Source organism: Gouania willdenowi, chromosome 4 (assembly GCF_900634775.1).
Source record: "Gouania willdenowi chromosome 4, fGouWil2.1, whole genome shotgun sequence".
In the NCBI taxonomy this organism is placed as follows: Eukaryota; Metazoa; Chordata; class Actinopteri; order Blenniiformes; family Gobiesocidae; genus Gouania; species Gouania willdenowi.
The window spans coordinates 26,394,186-26,408,721 of record NC_041047.1 but is presented as its reverse complement, the minus strand read 5'-3'; the positions used below and the strand labels follow the sequence as shown (position 1 = coordinate 26,408,721).

General features: G+C 38.9%; 1 protein-coding gene across 1 annotated transcript in view; it reads left to right on the top strand.

The window, feature by feature from the left end:
* ncanb (neurocan b) overlaps positions 1 to 14,139 on the top strand; it is a 224,072-nt gene extending 209,933 nt beyond the window's left edge. Inside the window, 3 exon segments of the mRNA XM_028443465.1 lie at positions 10,039 to 10,221; positions 13,803 to 13,814; positions 13,817 to 14,139. Coding sequence (XP_028299266.1) covers positions 10,039 to 10,221; positions 13,803 to 13,814; positions 13,817 to 13,926 — 305 coding nt within the window. The 3' untranslated portion in view covers positions 13,927 to 14,139.
* The last annotated feature ends 397 nt before the right edge of the window (positions 14,140 to 14,536 follow it).

Genomic DNA, 14,536 nt, shown 5'->3' with positions numbered 1-14,536 from the left:
ACTACAATGACCCTAACCCTATCATGTTAATACTTGAATGGGTTTACTTTGTACTTGACACTGCACTAGAGAACTGATATAATTTTTTTTAATCAGTAACAAAACACACAGCGGGCCACGATAAGCACAAACAATCATGAACGATGAGGCTAAAATATTCTTTTACATGACTGTTATGGGTTTAAAGGTTCAAATGTGTGGATTTCACTTTCTTTCTTTTAGTTTTTCGGTGTTTAAGTATCTTAGGTGCGCTTCGGGCTCGTTAGAGTCATTGGTGACATCTGTGAGTTGTTGCACTGAGCTCAGAGCTGATGAGGATCAGCTGGGCAGAAGTCTATAAAGAGAGGAGGTTCAAGTGTCTCTGGTGGGTTGAATGTTTGTCTCCAGGAGGCTCAACAGCTTTGTGTGTGTTTGGTTTAGGTAATGGGGAAAAGAATATTAGTTTATGGAGTACAAATACATTTATTTAATGAACTTATCCAAGCATGTAATTATCTCCTGTTTAGTGACTCATTTTCTTTTATTTTGGGGTTATGTGAGTTTGTCTGTGGGTGATAGTTGTTTTTTTACAAAATAAGTACCTATTTTCAGTTTTGGTTTTGCAATCAAAATGAATATTGATTTTAAACATTAAATCCAAAACTATCACATGTGTTTGAATGTATGAGGGAGGTGTCTTAATCCCAGCGTTTAACAACCATGCTTTGTGCTGGAGAAACCACACAAAGGTGAACAGAAAAGACCAGACGTAGGCAACTGGCGGCCCTCGGTATAATTTTGTACGGTCCCCAAAACAAATTCATGAGTTTGGTAGTTACAATAAGCCCAACATGCCACACAAAACTCAAGAAACACCAGAAAACCACAGCAAAAGTACACAACATGATAACAAAGACACACTAAACAACTACTTAAACATAAAATAAGTACAAAAACAACATACACAAAACTTAAAGATACTCAAATGCCCACGAAATTGCCTAAAATGACAGAAAAATACACAAAATGACAACACTCAATGACATTAGGCAACACAAAGTTGCCATGTTGACAAGAAATTAAGGACAATAATTTTCAAAATGTCTAAAAACTCAAAAACAAAGAAAACCCACACAGACTACAAAGACAAAACCCTTTGATCTTGTATTAATGCTCAGATTGGTCTTTATTCTAAATGTTAACATGAATGTTGATAATGTGGCCCTCGGGTCAGACAATGTTGTTATTGTGGCCCCCACTCTGATAGAAGTTGTCCATCTCTGGAATAGACTTGCATATTATCAATAGGGAGGGTTATGGTTGGTTTATTATGTGAACATTGTTGCTGTGGAGTAACATTGTTAAAGAACAGGATATATTTGTACTTTCAGTAACAGTGACAATATAAAACATCAGACAGTCTTCTTCTGAGCTCTCCTTCTTCTCCCCACAGTGGGACACAAATATTATGAAATTATTCAGCTTCTTTGAAGGGTTATTATGTTCACAGGGAAGACATCTAATTCTGCTTGACACTCAGCAGACAGCGGGAGTGCTTTGGGAAATGATACGCTGCTGTCAGTGCCGTCAGCAATATGTGTCTGTTGCACAACACGCATAAACCTGTCATTTTTCAGATGTGTTCTGAAAAGAAGGATTGAGTGAAAAACCAGTTCACAGTTGGCAGTGAGCTGTGTGGCGGTAAAGTGTGCGCATCTCTCAGATGGTCCAGCTGTTAGCATGCAGGATACATAGGCAGACTTATCTACATCGACTTACGGCTCAGCAAAATGTGCAGCAAATGTATTTTGATATTTTGCTGACGGTTTGTGGAGCGTAATCTTGTTTTTTTTAAATTGGTGCGTGCCATGGAAGGCAATGTCACTTTTAGTTTGATTACTTCATGCTTGAGTGCCCTGTCTCTACACACTTATCCATGCATAGTAACTTGTTGGGGGTGTAATGATCCATCAGTCTGGATCGATATATCAATCGGTTAAGCAACAAGCCAATCAAATCAATGCAAAGTCAAACCATCGATCAACTTTGAGTGAAACGTATTTTTTTTTCTCCTTTTGTTGAAATGACTTTCATTTAAATCTCTAGAATGTTTCAGCAATACAATTGTCAAATATTGTCTTAAAACAATCAAAAACCCCTGAATCAAATCAAAATTGAATCATGGATGATTTTGTGATATTGGAAAATATGGTACCGTTATCCATAGAATCAATATTGTATTGTTAAACTGGGAATTTACATCTATGGTAACTGTAATGCATTGCAAGAAATAATGCTATCATCCCAATTTCTAGTCTATTAGTCATGTCTGCAGATGCAGGGGGTACTAATGAGTTGTTTAAAGCAGAAACATTCATCAAATAGAAAGGCTGACCACTATCCCCAAAATACCTGTTTATCCCTGTTACGGCCCAGCCTAGGAGAACTGGACCGTGTGCCACCTTTCCCTGGTCTCAAGCAGACACATCGACAAAACTAAGTTTACAATTATTTATTCACAATTTTCTATAACACAAAAGAGAATTAACTAAAGGAGGGAGCTGTGAGCCAAAATAAACACAAACAAAATACGGCCGCTTAAAAGTCTCTCACACTCGTCCCACACTCCTGACTGTTGTCTGCTCCAATGGTTGAGACCAGTGAAGAGTGACACGATGCGCCTCTCTCTGCCCCGCCGCGCCGTCAGGTAGCGTTGTCTCCTCCCCTTTGACTGGTCGGCCTGTGGAGGTTTGACCAATCAGGAAGGGACCCGTCACTCCATCCCCTCCTCCACAGGTGGAATGAATCCCGGATGATAGGCTGACAAGACACACCCACCAAAGCACACACACACAGCATAGACAGACACACTCACATATACGACCTCAGTAGTAACACCCCCTTTTCCCAAGAATTAAAACCATGGGACAGGGTTTTAATTCAAAGAGGATCGGGACAACGTATCTGCCAGCACATTTTCTGAGCCTCTCTTGTGTCGAATCGATATGTTAAAGTCCTGTAACAGAAGGGACCAACGCATAAGACGATTGTTGGAGTTCCTCATTTGTGAGAGAAACACCAGAGGGTTATGATCCGTAAAAACTTGGATGGACTGCGAGCTAGAACCTAAATAAACTTCAAAATGTTGTAATGCTAATAGCAAGGCTAATGCTTCCTTTTCTATTGTACTGTAATGTGTTTGATGTTTATTGAATTTCTTTGAAAAGTAGCAGACAGGATGATTAATCTCTTGAGTATCAGCCTGAAGTAAGACTGCACCGGCACCCCACAAACTTGCATCGACTTATAATTTGAAGGGGCGCTCAAGTTAGGTGCCGCGAGAACGGGCGAGCTGCACAAGAGGGCTTTGGCTGACTCAAAGGCATTCTGACAAACGGAAGTCCAGACAAAATTTTTCGAAGGGCTAACAAGGCTAGTGAGGGGAGCGACGACCTCAGAAAAATTCCTACAAAATCCTCTGTAGTACCCACACATACCTAAAAAACGACGAAGGGCACGTTTGGACTGAGGAGCAGGGAACTCAACTATAGCTTGCACTTTAGTTGCAACAGGGCAAACCTGGCCCTGACCTACCTGTTTTCCTAAGTAGGTCACAGTTCCCTTTCCAAACTCACATTTTGCTAAGTTAAGCGTTAGAGATGCTTGGCCTAAATGAGTAAAAAATGTCTGACAATGTCTTTTTATGGTCAGACCAATTGGATGAATAGGCAACTATATCATCCAAGTACGCCACAGTTTTCCACCCCAGCCAGTACTTTATGTACAAGGCGCTGAAAAGTAGCAGGTGCATTTTTCAAACCGAAGGGCATCACTGAATATTGTAGAAAAGCGTCAGGAGTAACAAACGCTGAGATTTCAGCTGCACGGGGAGTTAGTGGAATCTGCCAATATCCTTTTAAAAGATCTAACTTTGTAAGATATTTAGCAGATCCTACACGATCGACACAATCCTCCATCCTGGGTAACGGATAAGAATCAGGTTTTGTGAGAGCATTCACTTTTCTATAATCGTTACAAAATCGCATTGTTCCATCAGGTTTTGGAACCAAAACACAGGGGGAGCTCCATGCACTGAGGCTCGGGATAGCTAAATTGTGCTCAACAAGATTGCTCACCCTCTTTTTTCATTATGGCCCGTTTTGTTGGGTTGACCTGGTAAGAGTGTTGTTTAATGGGGGAATGACCCTGTACATCAACATCCTGAAACAAAACAGAGGTTTGATGGGGGTGATCAGAAAAAAGAATTAGATTGTCTTTGATTAGTTGAGTAACATCAGCTCGAGCAGGCTCTGACAAATAGGACAAGAATGACTCTAAATCATTTAAGATCTCAGAGTTTGGCAGACGAGTGATGGGCATTAACCCACTTTTCTCCATTAAACCATCGTCTGTAACTTTGTATAACGGGGGCGATTCACAACTGACATCACAGGGGCTTTGACCGATGGCGTAGGGGTGTTATCGCGACCGAGATAATGCTTTAACATGTTTATATAACACACACGAGTCTGTCTTTTTCTGTCTGGGGTTTTTATGAGGTAATCCATGTCACTTATTTTACGTTCTACCACATATGGTCCAGTGAGCCGACATTGTAAGCTGGATCCGGGCTGGGGTAGTAACACTAAAACCTGATCACCGGGGTGAAAATCCCTCAGCACAGACTTTTTGTCATATCTGTTTCATTTTAACTTGAGCCTGTGCAAGATTCTCCTTAGCCAGTCTACACACATGGTGGAGACGTTCACGAAACGAGCTGACATAATCAAGAACATTATGTTCAGTAGGAGGCGAATCAGACAGCCACCTCTCTTTAAGGAGGCGCAAAGGACCACGCACCGTGTGGCCGAATACCAAATCGCAGGGACTGAAACCTAACGATTCCTGTGGCGTTTCACGAATGGCGAACATAAGCAAAGGTAAACCCTCATCCCAATCTCTTTCAGTCTCCAAATAAAATTTGCGCAACATGGATTTAAGGGTTTGATGAAAACATTCTAAGGCTCCCTGAGACTCCGGATGATAAGGACTGGATTTTTTATGTTTGATGTTCAGTTCTTTAACTACTTGTGCAAACAACTTAGATGTGAAGTTAGTGCCTTGATCAGTCTGGATTTTCTTAGGTAACCCAAACGTAGAGAAAAACTGTACAAGGGCTTTTATTACTGGTTTGGTTCTAATGGATCGTAAAGCTATGGCATGGGGAAAACGAGTAGCTAAACACATTAAAGTCAAAATGTATTTATATCCAGATTTTGATCGATTGTTAAGGGAGTCTAGCAGTGACGTGTCATGACCACTAGGGCTGGGTAGGCACGTTGCAAATCAAGACCACCAATGACAATTTCATACGTTTCTGCTGGCAAGTGTTAATTCAATTCAACTTTATTTGTATCGCGCGATTTACAACAAAGTCATCTCAATGTGCTTATCAAAATATAAAATTCATAATATAAAAGAAAAAACCCAACAAGATTCACATGAACAAGCATTTAGCTATCTAACAAAATCATCATTGTAAAACACCATTAAAGAAACAATTATTCCATACTCTCCCAACAAGATATATCTCATGACACGGCAGCGCATCCGTTGTTTGTGTTGAAAACTCGGAGAAAATGACGACAATTCAGAACAGCCTCAGTGAGGAGCATCGACAAAGCCAATCCTACCATTCACTGTTGAACATATGAACAATTTTCTGACCTTACCTTTGCTGAAGGTTTGGTAGCTCAGGTGTTGGTCTCCCATCTTTTAAAAGCTGTCGTTTTTCCTCAAAAGAAAAATTCTTTATTGTCTCCAGCGCTGTCATCCTGACTGTAGTGTTATCCCGTCCACTAGCCACCACACTTTCAACTTATAGATACTGTAGGCTATCAGAAATAATAAATAATTTATTATTTTATTATAATTAAAACAAATCAATATATCAATTCACCCTTGGGTAGACACTGCCTACCTTGCCTACCCTGACTGCACGGCACTGGAGTCTATCCATTGAGCACAAATGGTTCACTATAGTGTCCATCACAGGAAAATCCCAAACCAATCCTTGATAAGCAAAATGATTAAATTAAATTTCACAATAAATATGTCCATGTCACGCAGTCATCCAGCTTTACGTATGCTGATCATCAAGCTCCAAGACCTTTCAGAGATATCCCATTTCCCAGTTTTCTCCAACACTCCCTGACAACCCCCTGCCATGCTGCACCAAAAATAACCTGCAACATTTGCTATTGAAGACACATGTGGATCCATTCTGGCTGCTGGACTAATTTTTTCAGGCATCCTCCTTTGCTTAAACCCTGTGACATCAGTTGTTTGTTTACAGGTCTTTGGATTTATGTGTGGAAGAAAACATGCCCAGCTAAGATAACAGCAGAATGGAGGATGTTAGGTTCTGGACCTAATGAGCAAACATATAGTATACAGGTCTATAGTAAATACAATGTATAACTTCATTATCAACATTTCATGCTTTAATTGGTTTCATTGCAAGATGTATTTTGGAAGTATGGCATTAGTGAAGATGTTAGATTCTTTGAAAAAAGTCTTAAAGAGTTTCTAATGATACAAGATAAACACCTCACACAACACAGGAAACAAAGACAGACAAAACTGATTATACAATAAAACTGTTGCAAATGCATTGTAGACTTGGCCACGGTTACATGACGTTTTTTTAATTCGAATTAGTTATTCCAAATTAAATCATTTGGCATTAAAAGTGTTCTGCTTCGCGTAAACCGGTTTATTTGGCTTTAGTTTATTCCGCTTTTGGTCTGGGGGTTGGGAAGGCTCGTATTGGACAGGGAGAAACACACAACAAACCTTTTATTGTTGGCTATAACACAGAACACCACACATGAGAACTGTTTACACCTTTATTTTGATTTGAAGCAACAGCTCAACAATAGCACACTTTGGTCCACAGAGCGGAGGAGAGAGAGGAGCTAATCACTGATAAATAAAGCCCAGTAAAACTCCGGAAAACAATAACCAGGAAATAAATATTTGCTCCCTTGTAAATATAGTAGCTCTGAGTTACAATGATAAACTTGGTGATATCACCCACCCGGTGAAGCCTGATCCGTTTGCTGATCTCAGTGTGTGTTTAAACACGGACACATGGACTTATTAATGTCCACACGTTTATGCCTCCGTCCATCCACTCTTTTCAATAGATCCATGTCTTTTAACACTTATTATGTCAGCTCAAGTCCGAGTGGCCATGTTGGATTTTGTCGTCAAATTTTGCCGTTAAAACGACCGGAATTAACTTAAAGTGGCTTTAAGTGTTAAACTATTTACAAGAAAGAGGGAAGTATGTAATTCAGAATTAAAAACGAATAAATCAGCCACCTAATTCAGAATTAACTTTAATTTGGAATTAAATTAGCATTAGGAATTGTGTTTACAAGGTCAGATTAAAGAGGAATTAACTTTTATTCCTCTTTAAAGAGGAATTAAATCTCCCATGTAAACGTGGCAATATTGTCTGTAACAGTGGCGGCTTAAACATTAAACATGCATTAATGAGATGATGCAGAATCAAATTGGATGTGTCTGTCAGTGACCAACTTAAGGAAAATCTACATCTCATCATCGTGGAGTACCTTTCTGCCTTCTATTGTCCCAGGCAAATTAAAATGAGCATTACCGAGGCTCCCAACTTCAAACATTGGCAGGAGCTTTATCTCATTTTTGCAGTGTGTGCATTTTGTGCACCAATCAGTGTGCTTGGGAAATGGACATCAACATTTGGTCTGACTCAGCCCTACTTGGCCCTGCCAGCATATACATGTGAGAAATCATACCTTGAAAGTCCCCACTAGTACCTAGTCACTGGAGAAAAAACAGAACCAGAAGTTACCTTCAATGGCAATGGGCCATTAATTGTCGCCTGTGAAATTATAGTTCTTAATGGCTCTCTTCGTGGAAGAAAACATTTGAATGTGTTCCCCCTTTGGTGGACTCTCACTTGTTGTAGAAACTAATCCGCTGTAAGTCTTAGAGAGTGTTAATGGAAAACTACCTTTTAGCCTTCCATTTGTGTTGAGTCAATACTCGTCTCAAGTGAGTGGGAACTGGGAAGTGCTCACTGCTCCCTTTTTTTTTTTTTTTTTTTTCCCCCCACCATGCATGAGATGGTAAATGTGGCGTAAAAGCTATCATCAGAGGTGAAGGCATTGCTTTTGAAAGATCAAGATTTGAGAGGTATTTGGACAAAGACAGCAACATTAGAGAGGGATTCTTTAAGCTGCGAGGAAGTTCTCCTCTGACATGTCTGCTCTCTCTCTCTGAAGTCTATCAATGACACCTGAGGGTAATGGGGCATAAATCTGTTCATTGTTCACTTATCGTACAAGTCAAACTGTGGGTCATCAGCCAAATAAAGCCTAGGATGGATCTTCTTTGAGTCACCAGTATTAGGACTGTGGAACTTTTTCCAAATAAAATGTTTAATTTTCCTTTTTGTGATTGGTCCTGTAATCACGATACAGTGTAGCAGAAGTAAAGATGTCTATCTGTGTAGTGTGTACCAGTGTGAGCTTTATTGATGCTGACACTAATGTGGAAGCAATAACAATACTGGTTTGATGTTATATAATTAATATTACTATTATGAAACAGAAAAGACAGTGGAATTTAGTTTAAAAATTCCAACTGATATGATTAAACTGTAGGACAGGAATGGGCAACTTTATCACAGCGGGGGGGCAGAAGAATGTGATGTGTGTATCTGATCCGAGGGCTATTATCAACATTCATGTCAGCATTAAAAATGTTTTGTCTTCGTCTCGTAATTTCTTGTTTTTTGGAGTAATTATGTGTGTGTTTGTAAAAAAATTTTTGTCTGTTTTTCTGTCATTTTCTGCATTTCTGTTTTATGCGTTTTTGAGGTCACTCTGTATTTTCCTGTCATTTTGTGCAATTTTATTGACAGTTTGTGTGTGTTTGGAGCTATTCTGTAATGTGTCGGTTCTTTTTGTGTATTTGTGGTCATTTTATTTTAAGTGGTTGCATTTCGCTGTCGGTTTCTGTGTTTTGGGAGTTTTTTGTATATCGTGTATTCCTTCCAACTTGAAATAACATTTTTTGATGTCTGCTATAGGATGTAAACTACAATTATGTAGGCCTACATTCTACTCATTTGAGTCAAGATTTAATAGCTTGACTTTCTACATTTTGTAAAAACTACATTTTTGTTTGGAGCTGAAAAAGTTTAGGAAACATTGACCTCGTCCAATGTAATGTTTTGAGCAAGATTTTTTTTTCATCAACAACTTTGCTTCTTTGACAATTGAACCATCTATTATATATTTATTTATTTATTCAGTTTATTTCCGACATGGTTACATGCACATGCCGAAAAAGGAGACGAGAGGAGCAGTTTGCTTATCTGGGTCCCGTCCCCTGTTTTACCTTCGCAAATTTACATGGGTTTACATGTCTCTCTGGTCAAACATTCTTGAGTTGTTCTGAACAGTCCTTTTTATGTATTCTCATCTGTGTTGTCTTGTTTTTATTCCTCCTCCTATTTAGTTTTAGTAAAGCCTTTGAAACTTTTTAGTTTTTTTTTTTTTTCAAATCTAAGTATATTTGAGTTACTTTATAGCTTTAGATGATACTCTTCCATCGTGTCGACTATTGACCAGACGATCAATCTCCCCTTCAACCACTTCTGTGTTGATTTTCCTTTTTTTTCTCTGCTGCCTCCACTTTTCCTTTTTGTATGTCTGAGACCGTGTTATTTTGACAGGCGCCCACTCACTTGCTGACTTAGACAGATGTCCTGCAGACATCAGTTCACACTGAAGTCTGCTCTGCTACAAGGTTTTTTTTTGTTTTTTTTTGGTTTCTAAAACTTGCAATTCTGCAGTGTATATGCGTGTGTGCGTGCATGTGTGTGTGTCAGATCTGAATGTAAAAATCACATGGGATCCTGGAATGGTTGAAACAGTCATCCAGTATTGTTGGATCAGAAAATGGGTTTTCATCATGAATAATTTTTCGTGCTCTGTTCCTTCACAGTACTCTGTGGACCACCTCCCACTGTGGATAATGCCTCCCTAATTGGTCGAAAACGTTCCCACTATGACATCCACTCCGTGGTGCGCTACCAGTGTGCTGAGGGCTTCCTGCAGCGCCACGTGCCCACTGCTAAGTGTCGCGCCAACGGCAAGTGGGACAGACCTAAAATCATCTGCATAAAATGTAAGTTTCATACGACGCCACATGACGGACTTACATTTTCATTTTTTTTTTTTTTCCCAGCATGCACACGGCCTGAGGTTAAAAGGAATGTTCCCGTATTCCCAGTGTGGCACTTAACACATGTTTTCTGTGTTAATTTAAATTCATTCAGATGAAAAAAAGGCAAATTCATAGATTTGCATTAATTCCTTTTTTTTCTTTATGTAAAGGAAATTTAACAGCAGGAGTTAAAATGAAGAGCATATTTTTTTCTAACTGCTGAGACCTAGCAGGAGATAATGGGTTTTTAGTGTCTACAGTAGTGGTGTGTATTGCCTGGCATCTGACGATATGATTCGTATCCCGATACATAGGATACGATGCAGTATATCCCAATATTAAATTATTTTTTATATATGACTTAAACAACTAATCTTACACCTTCATTAGAACATTCTGTATGAAATATATTTTACACTCAAAAACATTGGCTTTAACATGCCATGTGCCAACAACTTAAAATAAAAAAAAATAACGTAATCTGCCTGTGGCTTTTAAACCAACTTTGACTTTAGTGCAACTTAACTAAGGTATATGCCTAGAACAACAAATAAATGCAGAAAGTTAGTACTTTCTTTTTAGATTTATTGAAAAAAACACAAGCGGGTCAACATGCCCAGGTTTCAGTGCACTTCTTTGTGCAGTTACAATGTCTCCTGCAGTGGAAAAGACTTTCCTGGTTAAATAAAAGTATTTAAAAAAATAAATAAATAAAAATAAATTTCTTAAAACTGATATAGATGCATTTTTGAATCGATCCGAGGATTGTGCGACGTAATATCGCGATATATCAACACCTCTAGTCTACAGTGTCCAACAGAGCAGCTACTTTCAGTTTTTATCACTATGATTTGGAGTCCTGAATAAACTTTCCCTCTTTGACTTCTATCTAATCACTTAAAAGGTTATCCCTTCACTCTTATGAACATTTAGATCATAAATCAATACAAATACAAAAAAAGAAGCTTTGTGATTAAATTAAATCAGTTTCAAATGTAGACATAATTAATGGAAACTGTGCTGTAGTTAGTTTTTTATTTGCACAGGGTTGTATTATTGTTGTGACTAATAGACCATTTCAATGTGGACAAACATGAGACACGTGACTAGGGATGTATATTGATGAAGATTTAGCGATTCTGGTGCTTTATCGATTCCTGCTTATCAATTTCCAAATGGGCTGAAAAACAAGTATTACATGAAAACAGAAAAGAATACAACATGGTTTATAAAATAAATATCAGGTTTATTAATATAAATCTTAGTTATTCACCGCTGAGAATAAACAAGACTCAAATGAGTAAAATGAGTCCACAAGTTAAGCGGCTATTGGCTTAAGATAATAAATTAACCTCATTTTTATCATTAAGTAAGTAAATTTTATTTACATAGCACCATTCATAAATAGAAATCACAAAATGTTTTACAGTAAAAACACTGTACTTCACAAATTAAAATAAACAGTGATTTACAAAGGTACAATACAAAACATTCCTTCAAAATAAGGAGAAAGAAAATACAATGTTAACGCCAAGTTCATAAAAATGGTTAATTAAAAGCTTGTCTGTATAAAAGCTGCATTTAAAAGGAGTCGATAGTTAGTGCAGCGTAGAGCCAGTGGCAGAGAGTTGTTTCATTTTACCTGCTGTGCTAGCACTGGTGCTGCTAAGTACGTCAAAGACACGGCATTACTTGAGTAAAAGGACATGTTGTGTTTGTGTGGCCAAATGTTTGGACATATTGGTTGTTACCGCCTTTGGCGCACAGATCCCTCTTGCAGGAATTACAGGTAATTCTTTGTGAAATGCAGCAGCTTGTGTGTGTGATGTCATCGCAAATTTGGTTGTGGGGTACGTTTGTTTACAGTGGCGGCGCAGCCCGGGAAGAATGGATAGCAGAATCGTAAAAGGCTTTTTGTTAGCGATTCCAAAGAGTCGTTTGACAAAGAACTGATTCCCAAACGAACCCGGTTAACGTTGTGCATCCCTACACGTGACTGACGCGTGCGCGCCCATGTGATGTTGCGTCACCATTATCTGCACCAAAAATCGGCCAGTAATCATTAGTTGCAGAGTAGGTTGACTTTGCTCACCAACTATTCCACCACTCCAGTCTCAGAAGCTGTAATAAGCTAAAACAATCTCCAGTAAATGTCACCAGAATCTTAACGCACACTGACATTTTATAAGTAAACAGACTTTTATGAAAGGGGTGGCCAGAGAGTACAGTTTATTTCTACCATAAACCAGCTGATTTTTACTTTATCTGGAATGTTTAAGTCCTGGATTGTTGGTACTCCTATTTGTGCATTCAACAGCGCAACACGATGGCATTGTGTTGTTTATAGAAAAACAAAAGTGTTTCCGATGGTTGTTTGCACCGAGCCTGTGCGCGCATGCACCTAATTTAGTATGCATACGTCTCATGAATTGGTTCTACTGCAGATGACATTTGTTTGTCAGTCGACTTTAAAAGCTACAGAAAAAAATTGAATTTGGCAGCTCAGAAACCAGCCTGCAACATGGCTGTGAGTGGGCGGCGAGTTCACTGTGTCCCTGCTAAGGCACCAGTTACTAAGTGTGGGATGAAACCAATTCCCTTCAGCATGGTTGAAACAGTCGGGATGTCATGTGGATCCAACCTTAAGCCTTCTGATACCTTTTTTCTCACCTGTTACTGGCTTTCACCTCTTGATGTTTTTGACCTGCTCACCTTTTGTGTCTCTGCACGGTTCTTTAACAAATCTCCTGTCATGCATAGGCGGAGTTTGAGATTCTTGCCAAGGGGTGCAAAAAAGGAATAGAATTAAATATATAGACTGTCTCAAGATTGGTGCCAACCACAATGTGTGTAGCATATACAATAATGCAAAATGATTAGTAACATAATTGATAATGTTGACTAAAAAAATTTGCATCAACACTTGTTTAATGTTGTAAATTCATGATAAAATCAGGCCGGCGGCTGCTTTCAGCTTTATTTTTGCTGCAGTACTGTACATGAACTGCTGGGTGCAGTGTTCCTGCACCATTTACATTGTGAAGAAGATTTGTGCAGAAAAAGAACTACAGGTTATCGGGCCGATATCGGGCCACTATATGGACTTTTTTCAAGATTGGCCATCGGCAAAAAAAAAAAAAAAATGAGATATATATATATATATCATTTTTTTTTTTTTTTTTTTTTTTGACCATTACCACCACCAAAAGTATATCAGCCATTGGCTAAATTTTTTAAATTGGCATCAGCCTTTCAAAATCCTGTATCTGTTGACCTCTTAAAAAAAAAACCAACCTAAAGTCTCAAAAATTTAAGACCATTTGGCTGAAAACTGGGGTAGAACTAACATCTGTGACATGAAACTAACAGTAATATGTTAAAATGCAAAGCAGTACATTTTATTTTTTCAAATGACTTTGGGAAAAACTGTAATTAGAACTATTGACAATTGGGGGTGGGGGGCAATGCACCCTTGCAAACTCCATGTATGCTGTCATGTTGTTTTCTTTCTTACCAACTGTCACCCTTCTTCTTTCTGCCAGCCCGGAGAGCCCGCCGTATCGGCGCCATCATCACAAGGGCAGGAGGGAGCGCAGAAAGCACAAGAGGCACGGCCACAGAGAGGGCCATCACCACGGAGGAGAGCACAACCACGCCCACTTCTGAACCAAAAAAGATCAAACCCCTCCCACTCCATTTACTCCTTTGCTGCCAACTAAAACCCTACCTGTCTCCCTTTGACCCATATCTCAATAACAGCCCAAAACTCAACCTCTTTGTCCCCGTCACAGGACATCAACCCTGCCCTCCTCTTCAAGTCATCCAGTATTACAATTATCCCAGAGAGCAGCCAATCAGGACAATAACTGTCCCCCACTTTCTGCAGTGTTACACTTTCCTTGCTGGCCTGTTCTCCTCATCTGTCTCTCCCCTATCTGACCCATTTATTCACAAGCCCAACACTGACCTGAAGCATCAGGCTACTATTACCTTGTTTCTAAAAAGGATCGACTTTTGTGTTAGAAATTGAACATTTTGAAGTTGTTTAGTACAAACTGTAAATAAGGGTGGCGATCACTGAGAAATGACGTATCAAAACCAGAAGAGTCAAAGAAGAAGTGTTGTACCGTGTGACAGTAGGTTTTTTTTGTTTTTTTACAACCACCCAGCGTTGATTTCTTGACTCTGCTGCTTTTGGTTTGCTTTTTGTAAAATGTTGTACTTGAACCAACGTTGAGTATTTTATTTATTCTAATACTGATTGTTTTCTTAAAAT